Source organism: Anser anser (genome assembly GCF_964211835.1).
Source record: "Anser anser genome assembly, chromosome: 1".
Taxonomy (NCBI): Eukaryota; Metazoa; Chordata; class Aves; order Anseriformes; family Anatidae; genus Anser; species Anser anser.
In genome coordinates, this window is record NC_139720.1 from 94969731 (window position 1) to 94992526 (window position 22796).

General features: G+C 38.8%; 1 protein-coding gene across 10 annotated transcripts in view; it reads left to right on the plus strand.

The window, feature by feature from the left end:
• CMSS1 (cms1 ribosomal small subunit homolog) overlaps window positions 1–22719 on the plus strand; it is a 239393-nt gene extending 216674 nt beyond the window's left edge. For 9 of the 10 annotated variants that reach the window (XM_083820375.1, XM_083820373.1, XM_083820381.1 and 6 more), the window contains 9 exons: window positions 3578–3675; window positions 8396–8467; window positions 11080–11209; window positions 14150–14209; window positions 14961–15063; window positions 16461–16521; window positions 17479–17566; window positions 19160–19248; window positions 22450–22719. In XM_083820375.1, the coding sequence (XP_083676501.1) occupies window positions 3578–3675; window positions 8396–8467; window positions 11080–11209; window positions 14150–14209; window positions 14961–15063; window positions 16461–16521; window positions 17479–17566; window positions 19160–19248; window positions 22450–22533 (785 nt within the window). In that variant the 3' untranslated portion in view covers window positions 22534–22719. Of the gene's footprint in view, window positions 1–1879; window positions 1929–3577; window positions 3676–8395; window positions 8468–11079; window positions 11210–14149; window positions 14210–14960; window positions 15064–16460; window positions 16522–17478; window positions 17567–19159; window positions 19249–22449 lie in introns of those variants that run through there. The other variant, XM_083820376.1, reaches the window with a different exon arrangement.
• Window positions 22720–22796: the final 77 nt, after the last annotated feature.

Here is a 22796-nt window from a genome sequence, read left to right on the forward strand (position 1 = left end):
ATGATCTCTTGGTGGGTTCTTCATTTTTATTGTGGATATACAGCCTGCTTGGATGTAGTGCATCCAGGACCTCAGATATGTGGAGCTGGATGTGTAAAAGGTGGTTATTCCTCCAGCGTCTCTCGAGTCAGGGCAGAGGGATTATATACCAAAGTCACTGACGGGCTCTCAAACCCAGAAGCTCCTCTACCAAAATGCATCGTAAGAAATGTGCTGGAGAAGGGCTGATATGAAGGGAAACAAGCCAGTGCTAAAGCAGGGTGATTATACTGGGTCACCCAAACACATTTTATACTTTCAAGAGTATGATGGATTATGTAATTTTTAAGCTTCCTCTATAGAAGTATCATACCTGAGACTCCAAAATGCCCAAAAGACATAAGTGGTCAGTGACTTTGGAGAGGAATGGTGCTGGGGAAGGAGCTATTGGTTTGGAGAGAGCGGCATGTGGTTCAGGAGCATCAGACATACTTGGGAGGAGAGAAAGTAAGAACCCAGCTGATGGCCACAGATATTTGAGCTGTAACATAAGAAATTTGTTTGTCTCCTAAATCTTCAAGTTTTTATCTTCCCCTGTTCACCTGCTGCCTTGTGTTAGATTGTACAGGACCAGATATGCTTTTTTGTGCATTAACAATAAATTTATAGTAAAGTATACCCATATCACCATTGCTGAAATTAAAAAAAAAAAAAAGAGCTTTGTAATACTTTCTCCTTTTAACTTTTCTACTGGGCAGTAAACTTTCCCAGATAATATTATATGTTCAGATGACATCTGATGAACTCTCTTCGGTAATAGTGAAGTTTCAGCAAAAGTGGCAGTAGTACTTGTGAGTGCCACCAGTTCTTCTTGTTCGCGATCCAAGCGGCAGCTCGGAGGAGGAGCCAATTTGACTTTTCCTCTCTCAGAAGAGAGGGAAAGTAGCTGCTGAGGTAGCTCATGGAGCCCAACGTTTCTTAGTGTACATAAATGCTGCCTCAGATTTAGTCCTGCCACCTGCCTTGTTCTCGTCCTTTGTGAAGCAATCCCAGAATGACCACACAGTGTCCTCTGCTGAGGCTGACTTATCAGCTTCTTAAGGGGCACCTTGATGTTACAGATGAGCGGCAGTGAGGAGGGTGAAGTGGGGCATCCCTGCTCTTCCCCTGCCACCAGCAACCCACTTCACCTGGGATCACAGATTAAATATAAGGAGGAAATTCTTCACTCTGAGGGTGGTGAGGCCCTGGCACAGACTGCCCAGAGAAGCTGTGGATGCCCCATCCCTGGGGGTGCTCAAGGCCAGGCTGGATGGGGCTTTGGGCAGCCTGGGCTGGTGGGAGGGGTCCCTGCCCATGGCAGGGGGTTGGGACGAGGCGATTGATGAGGTCCCTTCCAACCCAAACCATTCTGTGATCTAGCACTTGGGTGGTCACAGTCCACTCATTTGATGGTTTGATGGCTATGCCTGTGAAGAGAAGAAAGCAAATAGGCCAGCTTAGCAGCACTGTCCACTTAGTGCATTCGTACACACATCTGTGCATTTGCCCTGGTTTTGGAAAGCAGAGGGTTTTCTTGGTGCATTCCCATTCAAGATTTCTTAGTATGTATTAAGTTGCAAATAAGTGCTGCCAGTTCTTTCATGGCATTTGTTTTGGTCTGAATAAAGTTCGTTAGCATGTTTATCTTCATTTAAGAGTTATTCTTTCTTCCTGATGTTTCTAAAGCTATTGCAGTTTGCCAAGAATCTAATCTATATCAAATAAGATTTCATGACAAATGACTTCCAACCTGCTAAAATATTCTCTGATTTTCTTCAATTGCTAGCTTTAACTTCCCAAAATTTTAAAACTCTTAACAGCTGTCACAACCCATTTTTAAGATGCTGATGAGCTCTTCAAAGTGTGAAAAGGAATGGAAGTTGCAAGACAGTACTTTCCAGGCAGAAGTATGTATGTGCATTGTTACTGATGTGGATTTTAGAAGCCATGGCCTTACTGCCATATAATGCATAGTGTTGCATCTGGGGATGAGTAAAGATTCCTCTTTCCCAATCATATTAATTCCCTATGCTTATATTTTATTTTTTCAATATGTACATATTTCAGCTGCAATTATTAAATAGCAGTCATACTTGATTTTCTCTCTCTCATGTCTCCTGGCCCTTACTTTACTCTGCTTACTGCTATTGATTGCATAGATATTATGTAATAATCAGAAGTCAGATCTTCCATACTTTGTATGATGCTTATGGAATTTTACTGTTTCTATTTTGAAAATTATGGAATTTTTACTGATTCTATTTAAAATAAATAACTTTGTCTTTGAACTGACAGCTTAAAACTTCAGCATACAGGAGATTTCAACAGCTGTGAAATCCCTGCGAAGTGGAAAAATATTCCAGAGTATTCCAGATACAGAAATTGAATTATTCAGTTGTAATTATTCAGTTAAACAGATGGTAATGCTTCCGGCAACGATTGGGGAAGTAATTCAGTCCCCAACAGAAAATTCTGTGTTGGAATACAACATCTTTTAAAATCAGAGGCTAATAGAGCACTGGTGAGGGAACTGTCGTTTTGGATAGGATTTTTTTTTTCCCAAAAATCTCTCTGTACATAAAAATAGATGAAGAAGAGAATGAACGGAGACATCTTAATCTAAATAATTTTCTCTGAAAGCATAACCATTTTTTTATTGTTACGGACATTCTGCTTAAATTTTAGGAACAGTGCCTTTGCTTAATTATTAATGTTGTAAGAGTCACACAGCTAAAAATGTGCTTGCAGGAAACATCTGTATATATTTTTATACAGTACGAGATTATACAAATCTTAGAAGTCTTCCTCTTATAGGTACTTGGTGTCAGTGAGGCATTTGGGGCTTCTAGATAGAGGTTTGAGTGTTTTCTCTGTGTGTGTGTGTGTTGGTGTGGTTTTTTTTTATTCCTCCACCTGCAAGACTCTTGTCCTTGTATGAAGAGATGACTTATGCCAAAAAAAGCGTCAACAAATTTAGCAGGAATTATGTATTTTCTTCTTGTGATCCTATGGTCCACAGAGCCATTAGTCTTTAGCAGCAGAACTGTTTCTTACTTTGGGGTCTAATGATTTGTTGAGATAGGTCTGTAATTCTCTATGATGAATGCAGTGCTATGAATCTAAGATAACGTTTTACTTTTTCTGAAATAGCACAGAGAGATGTCATGCAACTTGAGGTGTTGTAGTTGATCAGATACATCTTCTTTCAATGTTCAATTTATTTCAAGTGGGTTTCTGGAAAGATCAGACATTTCTACCTGTGATGCTGCAGATGGCACCAACTGTGCAGCATTACAGAAAGACATGGAAATATATTGCCTGCCAGATCAAATCCTATGAAGATGAGGGAAAAACTGGGACTTTTCCTAGAGTAAATTTCAAATACCTTTCTTTTTAAATGATAAAAATTTCTATTACAGCTATACTTATTGCTAATCTTGAGATTATATCATTTTGATAAGATTGTAGTTAAAGATCTTAATCCATATTTTGAATGCAAAGTAAGAAGATGAATTTGAAAAACAGCAAGGAAAACCCCTTCTTTTTTTCTCGTCAGATCCTTCAGATGATGAAGCAATTGAGAAACCAAGTGATAAGACAGCAATCCATCAAGATCCAGATTCCAAACCTGCTGTGAAAAAGAAAAGAAAACAGGTCTGTAAGTTTAGCAATTACGCAGAGCACTTAAATGATACTGTGTAGGGGAATGTAGTCCCCATTCTTCCACTAAAGGGACAGATTTCTTCACTTTTTGTCTAACCTGTTCATGTAATAAGATTTTTATCATAAATTGGGAGGGGGTTAATTATTTTTGCAGTATTTGAAAGTGGTCTCATTCAAGTATATTTCAATCATAATTTAGCTCTTGTTTTGTGTGAGTTGAGATTGCCAAGCTGGTCTCCTGCAAAAGTGACTAATGATAAATGTCTGAGCGGTGCTACCAATGTTTTATCCTCTGATCTTTTCCTTTTCCCTGCACACGTGAGGTCTTGAAAGCTGTGTTTTAAATGTTGTATGACATCTCCACCCATGCATGTCCCCTTTGAAATGTCCACATGAGGAAGAATTTAGGTCTACACGGATTGATGTTTCCATAACCTTGCATTGCTAAAAGCTTCCTTTAGAACCATTAAGAACTTTGTTGTTCAGCAGTACGTGGAATATACCCAGGAAACAGCAGCAAGGTCTTTGGCAGACAGCATCACTTTAGCAGAGCTAGAGCTCAGCTGGTTTTAAGAAGTCTCTTGTCTGAAAGTTAGTTTCTTCTGTCTTCCTGGTATCGAACTGGAGAATGGACTGAATGCTTGTCAAGGAGCTAAAATGACATTGGAGGCTATCTCTCTTTGAGGTTATGGATATTAATTTAGACCCTAGGTCAGTATTAAATTCGCTGTATGATACCTAGGCAATAGACCAAGTGAAAATCATCTGTAGGTATGGGGTTTTTTTAGTAACAGAGAAGTGTCAGCAATACAGTAATTACCATGCATTTGGGTGTCTTTCCAAGGAGACCAAGGGTGAAGTGAGCCAAATGTCTGAACTGGTTCCACATTTTGGTTAGGAAAGAGAGAACTAAGCAATACAGTAGAAAGCTGTATTGCCTTTTTACACACCTTACCTGGGAATCAGATGCGAGGAATTCAACTCAGTGCGGATGCCTATGGAGCCCTTTTTTATCAACACTATCTTCACGTACACATTTAGAACAAAGTTAAGATGGTTTATTTGAAGGAGTTGCTTTGCTCATTCTGTGAGAACATTAGAAAGGATAGCCAACACAGGTTACCCTGCTGAGGTGGACTGGAACTGTAGCACAACACCTGCCCTAGCTCTTCTGGGGCAGAATATAAATCAGAATATAAAGAACATCAGTCTGTATTTTGGAACAGGATAAGTTGATCTTCAGTCATGAAACTCCTGGGTGCAAAGGTTTATGGGAACTCAGTCGTGTGTGTTGTTGCATGTCTTTTAGAGCAAAATGCTTGCAAAGTTGGATGTACTTACAGAAAGCTAGTAGTTTTGTAGTTCTGGTGCATGTGACATAACCTATTCTACTCACTCATCTCTGCCTTATTCACAGGCTGGAAGCTATTCTGCAGTGGACTTGGCATCTTAAAGCCAGTCAGGAGACAGCCAGATAGAATTATGAACATTTATGTTTCCAGTCTGCAGACTGTCCACAGGCTTACAATGAAATGAATAATTTGTCTCCAATCTGAATGGAGCATTGATGTGTTTACTTTGTCACGAACTCCAAAAGTCAGAGTATATGGCTGACCTAGAATGTAAACTTTCACACACACACAAGAATGTTTTCACTTTGCATTCGAATTTCCAGTAACTTGGCAACATGTAAAGAAAAAAAAAAAAAGTTGTGTTAGAAATATAATACAGGAAATATTTTATGTTATGTCCATGATTAACAAACAAGGAATTTATGACATTTTAGTTCATAAATCAGTGGTCTCAGCACAAATTTCCTGTTTTCTGCATTTTAAGAACTTCCATGTAAAAATAGCATAAAAACACAGAGCACAGGGGAGCCATGTCAAAACCCAGCAGGTTGTCTGCTCTGTGTCTTGCATAAGAAAAACATGCAAATGACCTTTTCCTAAGGGTGCCATGCAAAGAGCTATTGCATGAGTAGGTAGGCAAGTAACATTTGGTTAAGGGTCAGAAGTTCAGTCAAGATCACATACCTAAATATTTTGGATTATAGATCATCAAAGCCATGTAGATTTACAGCCATTCACCACCATGAAGTTTATTTTTCTCTTATGGCATTATTTTTAATGTCTGAATAAAGTGGACACTTGCTAACAGCATGCCATGCCTAAATATATACATGCTGCTGTAAAGGAGGGTTTTTTTCAGTCCTAACATGATTCTCTGAGGAAGCAAGGCTTTCCCTACAAGCCTGCTGCGTACTTCTGTTGCCATCAAAAGAAAAGGCTACACTCTGCCTTGAAAAAAGAAGCCAAGACATTTGGTGATACTTTTAAACATTTGAATGAAGGGTTACCAGTGAGAAAATTTTATTTCTCTTAGAGACTTTTTTTCAGCTCTGCATTTTATTCTTTTTCACATAGATACTGTTTGGGAGTGCACATGGTGTTTTGCAGATGTATATAAAACAGTTCACAATGTATGTGAAGGGAGAAATGGGCCCAAAGTGAATGAGTGGCATTTTTCTGTATTCTGAAAGGCTCATAAATAGTGGTGATGTTTCGTAGGATAAGGAACCATCGTATTCTGTGGGAAGAATGAGATTCAGACTGGCTCCATTCTGGCTTTTTGATTGCGTGGTAGTGTCTCTTGAGTAAATCAATCCAAAGGCTTGTTCCCTATGTAGAATGTAATGGTGAACATGGAATTTATTATTAAAACACCTGGCAAGTGGTCTTCAAGTATCTATGGACAGCTGGGATACATAAGGGTAGAGCAGGGCCTGAAGGCAGAGGGTAGCTCTGTTTCAGTCTGAATGTCTGGGAATGCTAACAGCAGGGCTAGGAATGAGGAAATGTGTAGTATTGTTCTTATAAGCACTTGAATCTGAGTCAGGACGGAGATTTAAAAAATAAACAAAAATAAAAACACAAAACTTATGTTAAACCTGGAACGACTTTCTTAGCTGAAGTAAGTTGTACTTGCAGTCTCTTGATTTCTAGTGAAAATAGTATCTGCTTACTCATGACAAAATCACAGGGACAGATCTTTACTTGTTGAGGGAAGATACATTTCCAATGACAGCTTCTCACAGCTAGGTATTGATCCAGGCTGCATTATATTCCAGCCCTAGCTATTGAATGCTTTGCCTGCTTGAGGCAGTCCCCAGCCAAATCTGCTCTGGTAGTTCCTAACCATAATTTAAAGCCTCAACCAGTTTCAGACCCAGTTTTATACATTACTGCTACTTTAGCAAGTGCAGTGATTGTATCGCAGCACAGAAAATGGGAGCAATCAATAGAGGTCATTTGTTTGTGGGGAACGTGGTGGTTCCCTGTTTTCTATAACTACATTATCAAGGGAAGTAGGGAGAAAAGGGGAAGTGAAGACATAACATGAACAATTAAACTCCCCAAAACACCTTTGATAAAGATATGAGAGTGGGCACGGAAAGGTACAAATGTGCTGGCCTGGCTCATGTCATACAAGTTGTCATGAAGTGTCCTCCTGTTAGGGTGGCAGTGCAGGAAGTGCTTGAAGGGGCTCAGCTATTCTGAGCATCTGTTAACTTTCCTTTGGCCCTGTTGAAGGTACCCTTGCAAGGGAATGTAGGAGTAAATCCTCTGGCTTTCGGCCAGGCTTCTTTTCCTGCTGACCCTTTATTGGTGGTCCTTGGGCCTTCAATGTACCATGTTGATGAGACTTCTCCATGGCTTCTCACAGGAGCAGATTTTTTCAGCCAAATGCATCTTAGTATCAAGGAGTTTTTTCCTGCAGCTCAGCCTGTTTTCCCCTTCCTTCTCTCTGAGTCATTTATTAAGTTCCAAAACCTGTGTATGCAGAATCATTTGCATTTCCAGGAAGTGGAAGTCCCTAAGAAAGAAAAAGGGAAGAGAACTGCTATGCTTGTAAACCTGTACCTTTCTTCCTCTCTTTTGGACAACATCAGGTGGCTTTCAGACAAATCCTAACCCTGATTTATGTGAGCAGGGACTCTGTTACAAATGGACCGGTTCAGCCTGCTCACTCAGGCACAAACGTGGGTTAATAATCACAACACATGTGTTGGATGAAGATTATTCTGAAATGCAACATGTATTTTTCTTACACATATTTGACCCTGCCAGCTATGAGAAGACAAAGCACAAATGGGGCAGAACAAATTTGAAACATGTTTTCCTAAATTTTGCATTACAAACGTCAAAGGAAATTCAGAGCATGATTATTGACAATTATTCTCACCCTTTTCTACCGTCTTTCACCATCTGGATGCTCACATTAGACCCAGATATTTTAGAGCATTATTGGCAAAATTTTAAAAAATAATTGCATGCAATAATAAAGTATATAGTTGTTGAAATGTTTTGTTCATGTTTCCCTCCTTTTTTTTTTTAATTTATCAAAACCCACTACTCACTATTTTATGAAAATGTGACTGCAACTTGTATGTTTGAGCTTTCCATTCTTTTATTCCTCTCTTGGTTACAGCAACATAGATCTCAATTCCAAAATTACTCCAGATATAGGTAACTGTAAGAAATTGATTTCTTCTACAGGTGGGGACATTTGGTTTTGTTTGTTTTTCCCTAGCCAGCATTATATTTCCTGTATTTCTCTCTTGCTTCCCTTTGTTGACTGTTTTTTCCAGGTGATCAGATATCTGATACTGAATCTTTTTTTTTTTTTTTTTTGAATATGTGCTTTGCAGCCTACAGAGTGTTTTCTTAGTCAACCTGAAGAAAAACAAGAGAGCGCTGTAAAAGCGAAGAAGAGAAAGAAGGTTTGAAAGTCCTGGGGTGTGGGTGGTGGTGTAAAATTTGTAACTGGGACAACCCTGTGATGTGAAGCAGCATAACGTTGCAGCCTTTTTCAGATAAGAGTAAAAATTCACACTTTTTTGAGTTTACTCAAAATACCCATTCCTCACCTGAACTGAAACCCGCTCAAGGGTTTTGTACATCCACATGCAGCTTGCAGGTGTGGCCCACTGGGAAAATGTAACTATCAAAGAAAGGTGGCGTTTCAGTTTCTGCAGAATCTGCCCAGTTTCAGCTGTGTGGCAAGGCTTCAGCTGCTGTTGCATCCTTTGCACCAAGAAGTGTCCGTGTTCCCTCTTCTCCTCCTAGCATAAGTATATAAATAAATATTCTGGATTGCCCCCCTGGCCGTGCTCCATCCTCACCCTCAACAGCGCACACACACTGCAGGCTAGATGGAAATAACATGGCACCAAGCAAGTTAATTGTCATTTGGGGCAGCCTGTATAAATATTTGGCTCCCTCACAAGGCAGAGAGGTGGCTTTTTTATATTATGTCAGGCCTCTTAATCAGCTGGGGAATGGGAAGAAGGAAGAGTGGGATTTAGCTTTAAATGCAGCTCTGGCAAAGCGACCGCAGAGCTTGATCCACTGCTGCCAGAGTGAAAGCATCCCATCACAAGAGTGGTGAACCAGCCCTAGCAAAAAGACCCCGTTCCCAGGCAAAAAACAGGCACTCAGTTACACCTTTAGTTTCACTGGCACTAGGGCCACTGAGATAACATACACAGCCTGTTAGCAAATTCATCAGGAAATATTTATCAGGCTGATCTATTGTTTCCAAACAGACTGCAGTCTCCAAAAAAATAAGGAAAAAAAAAAAAAAGAAGAAAAAGAAAAACTTTACTTTTAAGCATCTGGAACAAATTGGAAGAAAAATAATAAAACTTCCTGCATGAAGAATGTTTCCCCACAGCTCTCCTCGAAGGAGGAGAGTTTGCTCAGGTGTCCTTGCTCGTACTCTTATGGACTTTCTCGTTAGAATTAGGCTTCTCCCCTCAAGAGTGCCATAATTTTCCTGGAGGGATCAAGTGGCCCAGCAAGTGATATAATGGTCCTGAGGAACAGCCACTTACGCTGAGTTACCAAGTGAAATGAGTCTGATACTTCTGTGTTATTGTCTGCTAAAGCAGAGGTTCCCAAATGTGGGTCACTGAAGAGGCTGGGGCTGGAGAAGAGCATTTCTCCCTAGTGCCCTGCCTTCCGTATTTGTTAGGAATAACAAAGAAGAGGTTTGTCTGTAGGCCTCGTGAGAAGGCTGCGTGTACTGCAGGTGGCCTGTGGCCATGCCTGGGAAAGACAATTATTGCAAGGCGGAAAAATATAACAGTGTAAAATGGCAGTGAAGCGTGCGAAGGAATGCCACAGGTTCAGGCACTACAGAAGCCAGTCGGCTGCAAATCCACTGAAAGCCTTCCAATGACTGGAGGGGGCTTTAGGCCATGCCAAAGGTAGGCCAAGAGGGCATAAGCACTACAGATACCCGCCACCCCTCCACAGCTGCCAAAAATGGTTCTAGGCCCACCTTGTCCCTCCGCAGTCTCAGTTTCCCTCACAGATACATATCCTGTTGCCGTGTCCTAGCCACACTATCCGTCTCCTTTTCACTTCCAGGCTTATACTGCCACACGTCCTCATGATGGCAAGTTCATTTTAGCTTACGCAGCTGAGAAACCTCAAGCTGGCCTTTTACAAATTAATCGTTTCTCAGTGAGAATGGGAGAGGCTTCAGATCCATGCCATTCTCTCCAGACTGCCTCTGTCCATGAAAATCTGCTGTAATCTAAAATGCTGGCAGATCATTCAGATAACAGGAATCTTGGGCTGGTCTACCCCCATGATCCATTTAATTATGTGAAAAAATGCAGCAACACTTTCTTTTCAGTGAAAATTCAGACCTGTTATTTGCTAACATTCCTAAGGCATAAAACACAATCTCTATGAATTCATGTCAAGGCTCAAAAAAAGTATTTGTTTGGTTTAAAAATATATATATTCTGGAGGAGCAAAACAGCTGCTGAACTCTTTCTGCTATACTTGTGTTTTTGTGAGCTTTTAACTCATTTTCATTGTACTTCCCATGATATGACGTATACTGTGAGTCTAGCTTACCACCTTCCCTTCCAAAAAGAGATAGTTGCCCTATTTTACTCAAAATATAGCTGTTTTACATAACCACTTGATTCCTGTAATTAATGCTTGAAGAATAATAATAAAAAAAAATATGAAAAAAAAATCAAATTTCAAACTGATACTTAAAGTGTAACAACAGCAAACCCCACAAAAACAGCTTTCATTTATGTTTTAGATATGGCAGCATTTTAGGTGAGTGAACAAGACTTTTTATCTTCAGGGTCACAGACCATCATTGTCAAAGTATCTGAACTTGCTTCTGAAGTCTTCATTCCCACTAAACACAGTCTTGTTCCATTGTAAGAGCTTTTCATAATCAAGCTTTAATTAATCCAATTACCTTTATGAAATTATGGAGGAACTTTTATTTACTATGTTGTTAGCTACCGAAAGAGCAAAAATTGTAGGAATGCCATACTTAACCCTGTTGCTTGTTTTTCAGAAGAAAATATCTGATGTTCTGGAAAAATCCTCTCCAAAACCTGGTGTCCCCGAGGATCTACAGAATCTGCTTAGTCAACATTTTGGTGCAAAACGTTCAGTGATTGAAATAGAGGAATTAAAGCTGTCAGGTAATTTATTCTGTATTAATAGATAAATAATGTGACACTGGTGAATTCTTTTTCTGTAGAAGAATGGGGATTTTTTCAGACAGGTCTTAAGAGTTGTACTTTCTATTGAAATATTTTATGATACTTTATATATTTTCTACTTTGCTCTTTAGTAGAGGAGTTAATTTATTTCGAACAAATATGAGGATTTCTTGGAGTTGCAAAAGCGAAAAGAAAAAAAAACATTTTTAAATGTTTCTTTTTATTATAAAGAATTAATTTTAGGAGCTCACCTTTCTCATAGAGATTGTATGATCCCTAAGCAGTATGTTCCAAGATACTGATTGAGAAAGACAGTGAAAATAGTTTTCATTTCTGGGATTATCTGCATCTATCCAGATACATAATAAGAAGGCTGAGAGGAGTAGACAAAGAAGTAACAAAACATGATTCTGACATGGTTATGAAATATTGAACACAATGGATTTTCAGGGAGTGGCATGAAATGAGATGGTAGTTTTGGTCCAAGTTTAAAGTGAACAAGTTTTAACCATGACTAGCACCCTCTTGGTTTTCTTTATTCTGTCTCCAGTTAAAAGCCAGAGAGAGAAAAGGCAAAGCAGGACAGAGCAGGGTTAGCTTCCCTCTGTCAGCTAGAGGTTGCCTTAGAGGTAAAGTCAACATTGAACTTGTGTGCCTCTCACTCCACAGATGAAGAGGCACTGTCATTTTCTAGGCACTGTCCATTATTTGTTGAGATGGCATATGAAGAACAAACTGCACAATAACACATCTGCATGTACCATTGATACTTCTTGAACTGCAGGTGACCTATGCCCAATCTAGCACCCTTTTAGCCCAGCAGTGCTTTCTGTCTTTTAACATTTAAACTTGTCTTTGTAGATAAATATGCTCCTCCTTAGTATCCATGATTCTAAGTTGACCCTTCTTTATTTCTTTGGGCTATGTTCAGCTTTCTTATTGAATCAAGAAAACCTGGAAAAGTCCCATATAGATTGCTTTGAAAAGCTTGTGTTAAATATTTCTAGACATTCAGAGTTTTTAGCAAATAATAAATTGCTTTGGTTTCTTTCTTACTGAAAGAGGCCTTTAGGCTAATGAAGTGACCCATTTCCACATGGATTGGCTCTTGGGTTGGATGGGGATTTTTACTTTTTATTTTTGTGCTGGGAGTTGGAGGCTTGGAGACCCAAGGAGTTTACTAACTTCTACAGCTGTCAAGTCATTCATGTCAAAGCACTGAGCAAATAAGCAAATATTTGGAGCTGTGTGTTCTTGTTAACTGACACAGTGTAGAAGGTCAAGTTTGTAGTCAGTATGGTCTCTTGCACAGGTTGGAGCTGTGTGGATTTTTTCCCTCTTTCTGAAACTTTTATTTAAATTTGTTGTTAATACTCAGTTTTGCTGGAGCATTTGTGAAAAGTCAGTGACCGAACCTCATATGCTTTAGAAATCATCTTTTGAATTGTTCAGTCAGTAATGAGACTTAATGTATTCAGAATAGCAAACCAACAGCTAAGATATTTTGCCCATAGGGGGGAAAGGACTGTAGTGGATGTTTAGAGCTCTCCTATTACCACCAAATGTTTATGGTATTTTACCAGCTACTGCCCTTTGCCACCAGCATCAAATGCAGCTTTTAAACATAATTTTAAAATTAAATCAGTTGCTGATCCTTCATTTGTACACAGTGAGCTCCCTTTGGAGTTCAAGTCCCAGTAAATGTCAATCTCTGGTTTTAATAGAAAGGATTGGGACAAAATAAAAGTATTTAGCAAGACAGCACCCATTAAATGGAAGATGTAGTGGTGAGAGTGGCTATTCTCAAGAAGCTGCACAGGCAGGACTTTTGGCAGGATCCAGCTATAAACCAAGTTTGTCACACTGTCTGTTGCAGTAGAAACCATGGATTGACACTGCCAGCGTTAGCACAATGTGCCATCCATGTGAACATAAATAACGTGCGTAAGGAAACCTCCTTAATTTAGTTCAAATGTATCAGCAAACATCTCATTCCATAGACAGGCACCCTGAGGTGCAGTGCTTCATGTGGAATGACAACAAATATGTGGGTCCCTGAAGACAGAGTTGTTAATGCTCTGAGGGAGCGTATTGTTCCATCAGGCAATAGAGCCTTAACAACTATGGCAAGTTTTCAGACCATCTAATTTTAATCACAAATTTAAGATCCTAGACTTCTGTCTAGGCACTGAAGAAAAGAGGGACCTTCCAAACTACCTCATTTAGGACACTGTCTTTCTTCATTGCCTCTATATGGACCTTAAAGTCAAATGGCATGCCTGCCACAGTCCTTTTCATATTTACTAGCTAACATAGTGACCAGGTAAAAGATAGGCAGCCAATGGGAAATGGAAAAAAAAAGGTGTCAAAATGCAGTATAGGGATTAACATTAGGGCTAGTATAACTAGGTAGATTACCACAATATGAAAGGCCAAATAGAAAGAGCAACTCATTGACAGGAGAGTGACCGACATCTGTCTCACTTATTGGTAGGTTCTTGCATTTACGCAGTATGAATTGTCTGGGTGATCTACATTTTCCGTCTTCGATGGAAGTAACAGTCTAGCAGGTTGACTGTAAGGCTTTTGGCTAAAACCTTTGATTGATTTTGGTAAAGACTTGTTTTGAAGTATGTGATCACCTTTGGGCAGTCCTGTATTCCGGGTTTTATGGTGGGAGAAAAAAAAAAGGAATTACAATTGGGTAGGGAAATGTTACTCTCACTTATTTACACAATTTAAAGCTTCATGTACATGTGATGTCCTTGAATCTCTTTTTACAAACAGTAATTTATTGGTGGTAGATTTTAACACAAATGTGATTTCATCAATATAACTAATGGCTATGCTGCAAACGTTTATACTCATTTTGCTGTTAAAAGTACGTCAACAAAAATACTTTCTTCTTTATGTTTTCAGATACCTGCTTCTTGCCAGCCAATGATCTCACCCACAGTTTTTCTTCATACCTGAAAGAGAGTGAGTTAAAATGTTGGTTTGGATGGGATGAAAATTGTATGAAAACCATTATGTAGGCAGTATTATTGCAGTTCTTATCTGCACCCCCAAATATTTTTAATTATGAAACATTAATAACTTCCAGGATTATAGTTTTTTGTTGTTGTTCTTGTTTACTTGCTTGTTTTGTGACAGGTCTTGCTTTTCTGGCTCATTCTTACAAAACAACTTTTTTTTGACCAAAATGTTTTAGAGTTTCTTTTAATTGCTTGGGATTATTAGTCATAAGTAGTTTATCATGGATCCATAAGTATGTATATGTATTACGTTACAGTAGCAATCTTGCCACTGCCTACTGACATGAACCAAGAGAGTTTTTGTTCTCTTCTATATATTTATATAGAACTTCTGGTCTGGTAAATGTTTTTTTGTTTGTTTGTTTGTTTTCAACTGGTTTTACCTGATACAAATTACCATATGCGACAAATGAAGACAGTGGCCTTGTCACCTTACCACATGTTGATTTTTCATACTATGTCATTTGTTCAGCTCTATCATATTTCTGTATTGTATTTATTTTGGACATTTTATTTTCCAGTTTCTCAGCCATGACTAAATGTAAAACTGTTGCCAGAGATCCAGACCTCATAGGAGTCAGCATGTGTGTTCTTGCTGCTGGCTACCATTCATCATGTACTCTTGCAATTTAAAATTGTGGCATGTATTTAAGTAGTACTTTCTTTAAGTGTGCATGTGGGCTTTTTCATTGCAGTCTGTCCTAAGTGGGCAAAACTCCGTAAAAACCACAAGGAGAAGAAGTCAGTGGTGATGCTGGTTATCTGCAGTTCTGCCCTTCGTTCCTTGGAACTCATCAAGTATGTCGATAGCAAATGTTATGTTGAGGTTGGCTGTCAGTCAGAGGTTTTGTCTTGGATCCACAGACATAAAGGCAAAACTGGGACACTGTCCTCTGCTAGCCAACAAGTTTACTGACTGAAACTGATGCAATATCCCTTGCTAAAGTAACACTTAGTAGTTCAGTTGCATGTAAGTGCTATTTTTGTTTTTTTTTTTAAAAAAAAGTGTAACCAATTTTGGGGGGACACGCAACATGTTATATGTGGGAACAGAGTAAAACCCATAAAGCATCACAATCCACCACTAGAAGTAGTGACTGTAGAGCCGTGATGCTGATAGCACCAAAGGCAATGAGGACAAGGCATTCCAGGGCCTCAAGTGATGACATGTGTGTCTGGCCGGAGTGCCTCCATATCTGTGTCTGTGTTCTCAGCTGTCTCAGGCTGACAAAATGTTGATGATTTTTGGTGTTCCCTGTCTTTCTTTTTCCCTTCTCTATTCTCCCCTACCTCATTCTAGAAGTCTTGATGAATTAATGTATACCTCACAGATTTCATGGTTGTCTTCTGTGTCCTGACCCTGCTTCCTGTGATTTTCTGTCAGTACACAGAGTTGGGAATTTTATGCTACATATAACAGCATAGACTTGGCAGATGTGCCTGTAGTGCTTAGCCCCTGCATGCAAATACTACTGTCTGAGCCTTAGGTGTATGTATGCTTGTATATAAACCTTCAGCTTTGCACAAGAGAAATTTGAAAGTTTGGCTCACTCACTGCAGAAAGCATGCGGAGAAAGCATGCTTTAAGTGACATCCCGTAAGTACTGGATGTGTAGTCTTCTGCTTGACTAATACCGAACAGAGTTCTTAGTGTGTGCTCAAATGGAGTGTCAAAACAATAAGTCTGGTTTTCAAACAAATGAGTTTTGGTCAACTGGAATTTGGACAATTTCAACAGTAAAGACTGTGGCAGTCTAGGTTTTCTCATCAGCTAAGCTGCAGGAAAATTCTGCAAAATGTACATTTGTCCATATAAAGTTTTTTCCTTTGGACACATGCATATGTTCATTGATGCCTGTATGTCAGTAATGGCAAATATTTTAATTAGAATTTTGTGATTAGTCAGTTTTGAACTGTTAGCTGTGAAAGCACAAGCCCTAACTATTCAACAGTATCTGAAAAGCTATCTAAGCAATATTGCCACCTACCGATACCTGCTGTTGTGTTTGTCCAGTTGTTGATCACTGCAAGTAGCAAATGAGAGTGTACATAGTGTTCAAAGTACAAGCATAGGTCATTGGGGAACTGTGTGTCTCAAGTATGTTGAGAAATGCCAGCTAGTTTTATTTTCCTCCTGTGTGGTCTTAATCTCAGCCCTGATGTTTGCATTTCCTTTTGCAATTTTTTATTTCTAGGTCAATGACAGCATTTAAAGGAGACTGCAGAGTTCTGAAACTGTTTGCAAAGCACATAAAGGTAAGAAAGATGTAAGTGTGTTAGAACATCTAACTGTCAAACACGCAAATAACTTGCTTTATTTCATTTTTTTTCCAGTGTCAGCATCTTGAGGGAGTTTAGGGCTAATTCAGATTTGCTGTTTTTCCAAACTAACTAGTGTCATACCATTTTCTTTGCAAAACATTTAACAATAGTGCTTTTCAATATAGTGTTCCTTTCTTGTAGGTAAAGCTTCCTCTTGGAAGATTTTTGTCACAATTCGAGGAATCTAGCCAAACACTGACTTTGGTGCAATCCTATGTAGAGTGTAGATGCTTATGGATGTGCTGCATGTTAAACATGTTCCACATTCCTGTGAAGTGCTCACTCAAATATATTTTGCCTGTTTAAACTAAAGGTTTACACACACATTTGTAGAAGCAAACTGTACCAGCGCCCACATTTGCATAGGCCAGTGAGAGGTCTGGATATCCAATATTCATACTTGCTGGAGAACACGATTTGTGGGAATATGGGAAGTAATGAGTGGAAATATGGCCTTTGATATAAATACTGTCAAACACACAAATAACTTGCTTTATTTCATTTTTTTCCAGTGTCAGCATCTTGAGGGAGTTTAGAGCTAATTCAGATTTGTTGGTTTTCCAAATATTTCCAGAGAATGTGTTTAAATACTGAAGAAAACAAACTGTTCTCACCTCCAGAAATAGTTGGTACAGTTGCAGATTTTCAAAGCTGAAAATGACTGACCTTCTAGAGAAGTGTGATGCCCAGCTGGCTGTTACATTTCTTAAATGCTCTCCCAGATAGATCAGCTTGACAGTCTGAAAGATGAATAGCATTTGTTACTTGATGGTGTTCTGGAAAGAGAGTATGTGATCTCTTGAATTTATTTCCAGCCTGGAAATGCTCTTTGAGAAGAAATTTTAAACAGTCATGGTTTTACAACAGTTTGTCTTTCTCTTTTCAAATTAGATAAAAGAACAGATTAATATGTTGGAGAAAGGTGTGTTCCACATTGGGGTTGGAACTCCTGGGAGGATAAAAGCGCTGGTGGAGCAAGGTAGGAGGACAAGGAGGTTTTTATCAATAGGTATCCTATTCTTGGTCTCACAAGAAGTTAGACTTTGCTTTTGAAGAGCTTAGGTTATGTGAGTCTGTGGCACTAAGCTGTGCAGTTTTCTACTGTGTCAGTCAAAATGAGATCAATATTCTAATAGTTGATTTAATGAACACTAAGCTGGAATAAATCAGTATTATGAGAGAAAGGCAGAGTAGCAACCCCCACCCCCAGTCAGTACCCACTCACTCCCCCATCCTGCCTCCTGTGCTAGCTCAAGTGTGTGTTTGGCAGCTCAGTGAACTGATCCCAATTAAAACAAAACCAGCATGCACACAAAATTGGGTAATGAGCAGGCAGAGGTGGGGGACTTCCTCCTTTGTCAAGAATACTAATTTATGTTGACTTAGAAGTGATTGCAAAACCATGGTGTAAGATTTAAAGCTCCAGGAAACCAAACACTACAAGTAAATCAAAAGGAAATAATAGCAGAAGTCATTGTATCATATGTCACTCTGAGCTCAGTGTAAACTTTTGTGTGGGGTGGAGCAAAGATCTGGTTGCCAATTTTATTTCTGATTTGTATGTGATGAAATTAAATATTCTATATAAATATAATTTTCTCTGCCCAAATTTGGAGTAGTTCTACTTGCTCAACACACACGATGTATGCAAAGAAAAACACAAAATGGCAAGATAAGGTGATTCTTTCCATTCCTATTTCTAAGCACTGTCTTGCTTAGTCTGTGGTTTCATCAGGAGTCTATGGTCACTGGTCCCCTGTGGTCAGGGACTGTCTGTAGATTGGGACTCTATTGCTCCTTCTAAAGGAATACAGGAATAGCATAATTTTTTGCTTTCTCTGTCTTTCACCAACATTAAATTGTTACTGCTCAGCACATCAGCGCATTGCCATCTCAGGTTGTATCAGCTTATGGCAGGGACACAAAGTGTAGTATTTTATTATAAGTTCTAGTCCTTTTTTGACAACTTCGTGTTGCAGTGTCAGGCCCCTAAAGAGTGAAGAGGAGTAAAAAATGTTATAAAAATTGTGGACATTGTATAGAAGACCAGGAAACTGCTGGAGGGCCAGTTCAGAAAGGACTTTTTTTTTTTTCTTTAACCACTGTTTGTTTGGAGATTAAAGGAGTCCTTCAGCAGCACCAATGACCTGACTCAGATTCACATAGCACCCAGTCCTTTAAACTGCTAAACACCATCAGTTCCCATTAATAGGATTTTTCAGGCTAGGGTCCTTGTAACTTACCAGCTCCCCATCAGCTGTGGAAATTTAACTCCTGTGGTTTCATCAAGAGGAAGCTTGAGGAATTATTTGCTGGCGGGATGTTAGCTCCTGACAAGCCTGGCAACAGTAGTTGTTCTGCTTTTGTGTTTGTCTTCCAAAAAGGCATGGGATTATGTGGTTAAGGGAGTTTGCAGTGTCACTGCATTAGTTTTCCAACCAGCAAATGTAGTGCTTAAGTGTTCAAAGATTAGTTTCCTTGGGAACAGACAGCAAAAGATGTAAAACACAAAATAATTTTGATAAGCACATGCTGTATTATCTTGGTAATAAAATTTGTATTGCCTTTTTAGATGGCCTGTGCTTGAACTCCACAAAATATATGATTCTGGATTGGAACTGGAGAGATCAGAAACTAAGGAGAATGATGGATATCCCTGAGGTATTGTATAAGCACCTGTGTATATTATATTCTCTGTACTCAGTACTTTTGATTCTAGTGCCTAGATCTTGGTTGGTAAGGATTTATTTCTGTAAAGATAACTTTAGTGGTCTAGAAACACAAAGAAGTCAACATTTTACTTGGAAGTCTGTACTCTCAGGTCTCAATATTATGTCTTGTGGAAGTTTTTGTTGTTGCTGTTGTTGCAGGTCACAGCTGTGCTGTGAATTTCTCCTGTTTATGCTGGGTAGTTGTTCTGCGTGTTCCTGGGCAATTCTCTCAGTAAGAGGACTTTGTGCCCAAGTTTCCTCAAAAACTAAGTACAACTTTGGAGAGGCATTTATTGGTCTCTATCTGAGAGTAAGATAACTTCTTGTGAGTAAATCTACAGGCAGTTCCCCTTTTTTTGGAAAAACGGAGGGTACAAACTATGTAGAGCCATCCATCATCTGTAGACTCCTTTCAATATAGTTTCCCATGCTTTTCAATTCTGTAAGCGAGCTTTCACATTAATTGCTGTGACATGTTTACCGTACGCTGTGGGGTATCAGCTGGTGCCTAGCCAGCAGAGTGAAAGAGGCGGATTCCACTAGTCGTCCTTGCTAGGAAGCTGCCATGTTCCTGCACGGTGTTTCCATTTTCCTGCACATTTAGAGCAGGCTGATACACATAATCTCGAGGGAAATAAGACTTTCTTACATATAGATATGAAGCTTCACAAGTGAAAGAAATTGTCGGTCATTTTTCCATCTTTGCACCTGCATGTATATTTGAATGTGCTGCATTTTACAGTCCCACATACACAAATATGCAAGTATCCAATAATCCTGAATACAATGCCCTGCAAAAAATACATTGCAGAAATGAAGTAGCAAAAAGAACAGCTTTGTTTATTGAGTCAAGGAGGCTCCCTCTTGTGGTGAACACCTAAGCCTCTTTTGTACATTGCTTGCACTTACATGAAAGTTTTTTAAAGACCAGAGAACCTGAATTCATAGGCATGTTAGCACAAGATAGTACTGCAACATGTGCTGGTTGCAGTGTAACAGATTTTTGTAAACCAGCTCAAGTAAATAAACACACAGTAGAATATTGGTGATCCACCACAAAAAAAAAAAAAAAAAAAAAAAAAGATTATGTTGTTAATATATGATTTGGGGCTATTGCAAACCTGAACAGTCCTTTCCAGCTCACTGGACGTAGTATTACAGCATTTCAGCATGTCTGCCTAGGAATAGAAGCCAAAATTGTGACTCTGGTTCTATTTTATTAAGGAAAAATAGCTGTCAACATCAAAGTCAATGCTCATGCTTAGTTCACGTTAAAACCAAAGAAGTAAGAATATTGCACCTTCATATATAGTGTTAATCTAAGGATAGATCTTTATATATGGTTGCAGAATAGTAAACATGGGATTACAAAAAAGTCTTCAAACCTGCATTTGGCTCAGGTAATAAAATATACAGAAAGGTTTTTGACATGTTGAGCTATGTAAATGGAGCATCTTGCAGCTATTTATCCTGCTGCAGACAGGCGGTAGATTCCTGAAAGTTATTTATAAGGAATGTCAGTAATAAAAGATACCCAGATAATGTAAAGCATCTTAAGACTGTAGAAGACAATGGGATGTTTAGCAATTTGGAGACTTAAATATGGAATACAGTCTTAGGGAGCTAAGGACCTTATTCTCCTGTTTGTACAAAAATTGTCAAATGCATTCTAATAATAGTCACATGTTTTCTCAGAGAAGAGATGGATTATAGTACCAACAGCATGAGAGTTGGTAGTTTGATGTACTAATTTTTTTCATCCCATACTAGACGTGGAGGTAAAGTAGTGCCCTTAGAATTGGACAGGAGCATAATGACACATTTCCACTGAAAACCTCACTTTGACACTAATTTCTTTGCATGTTTAAGGTGCTTCATTGCTAAATTGCATTGTAATTATACCAGTCTGTATAATGAAATATGCAGAAAGCAAGAACAGCTGGAAGAACATGTACCTGTTGTCCACTCAAGGAAAAATCCATCGCTTTCTTTTAAGGGTGCAAACTCCTTGCTGTTCCTGTGCTCATCTCATATTCAGTGGAGAATTATGTACATACTGGTATATTCTGAAATATATATGTATTTAAAAAGATAAGAATCCTCCCACATGACAGTCTTCTATGCCATCATATTCACAAAATGGATGGCAACCTGATCCAGTGCTCTTTCAGTTGCTTCAGCATCTCATTCATTAATGCTGTTGGATTTTTTTTGTTTCTTTGTCTCTCATTTCATTTATCCTAAATGGGGGAGAGAAGGAAGTGAAAAGAAACCTCACAAAGAAACCAGAGGTGGAGTGAATGAGTTTATCAGACTCTGTTTTGGTGAGCTTCAGTTACACTGAAGTGTAAAGGTTTAAATAAAAATTGACTGTATACTTTTCAATCTGACCAAAGGACAAATTTCCCACTTTGAAAACTTTCTGTGTAGAGATTGAGTTGAGACACAGAGCAGTCTCAACTCTTCAAATTACTTGTTTGTAAGACTCAAATGGGGTTTTTTAAAACATTTTGTTAAACATTATTTTCTTCCATTTACAAATAAGCACTGAGCAAATGTCAGGTTTCATTAAAGCAAAAGGGTTTGTAAGAAATAGAGAATAGTTAGGCTTTCTGACATCATACATTCCTGTGCACAGAAGGATATAAACCTGAGAGAAACCTCAGAAATAAGTTATTCATAAGTGGGAAGAAGGAACCATAAGGAAACTCTGGAGTTACCACGATAACAGAGAATCTTCTGTTCCTGCTGAAGTGTGTCATTAATATTTACCCTCACATGCATTTGACTTTTATCTTTAGATAAGCAATAAGGCACAACCATGTCTGTTATAAACCAAAGTACTTTTGCATATGGCTTATGTATACCTGACCTTCCTGCTCACTTTCATTCAGGTGTCTCAGCCACAGACAACACTGTGGCTGTTACAGTGCAGTACTTCCCTTGGACTCGTTGATACTGGCTGATAATATGGAAAGTCCCGTAGAAATTTTGCAGCCCAGGGTGGATCTCTGGCTGTGGCATACTTTATCAACTGTGTACAAATTACAGCCTAATCAGTAGCTGTGTTAGATGGGACTGCAGGAGTCATGGTATTTAGCCAAAGCATTATCTTACTTTTGATGCTTTCTTTGATTTTTGTTTTCTTCAGATAAAGAAAGAAACAATTGACCTACTGGAGATGAGTATTATAAAGCTATGCAGAGAAGGGTCTGTGAAGCTGGGACTCTTTTAATGGCTTTACCTACAAGGACGTCGTTTACAGCTGCTTTTTACTTCTATCCTGTCTGCAACTGGCAAGTGATTAACAGTGATCGAATTAGGAATATTGACTTTTCTGAGGTCAATCAATACAGAAAGAATGCACAGTGCAACTTTTTCTGATGTTCCTTTTCTTTTAATAATAAAAACAGAAGTTTTATTTGTGGTTTTAGTATGACTTATTGCCCAAGCAATGTGATACTGAAATTAGTTCGCCTTCACCTACAAAATTTACTA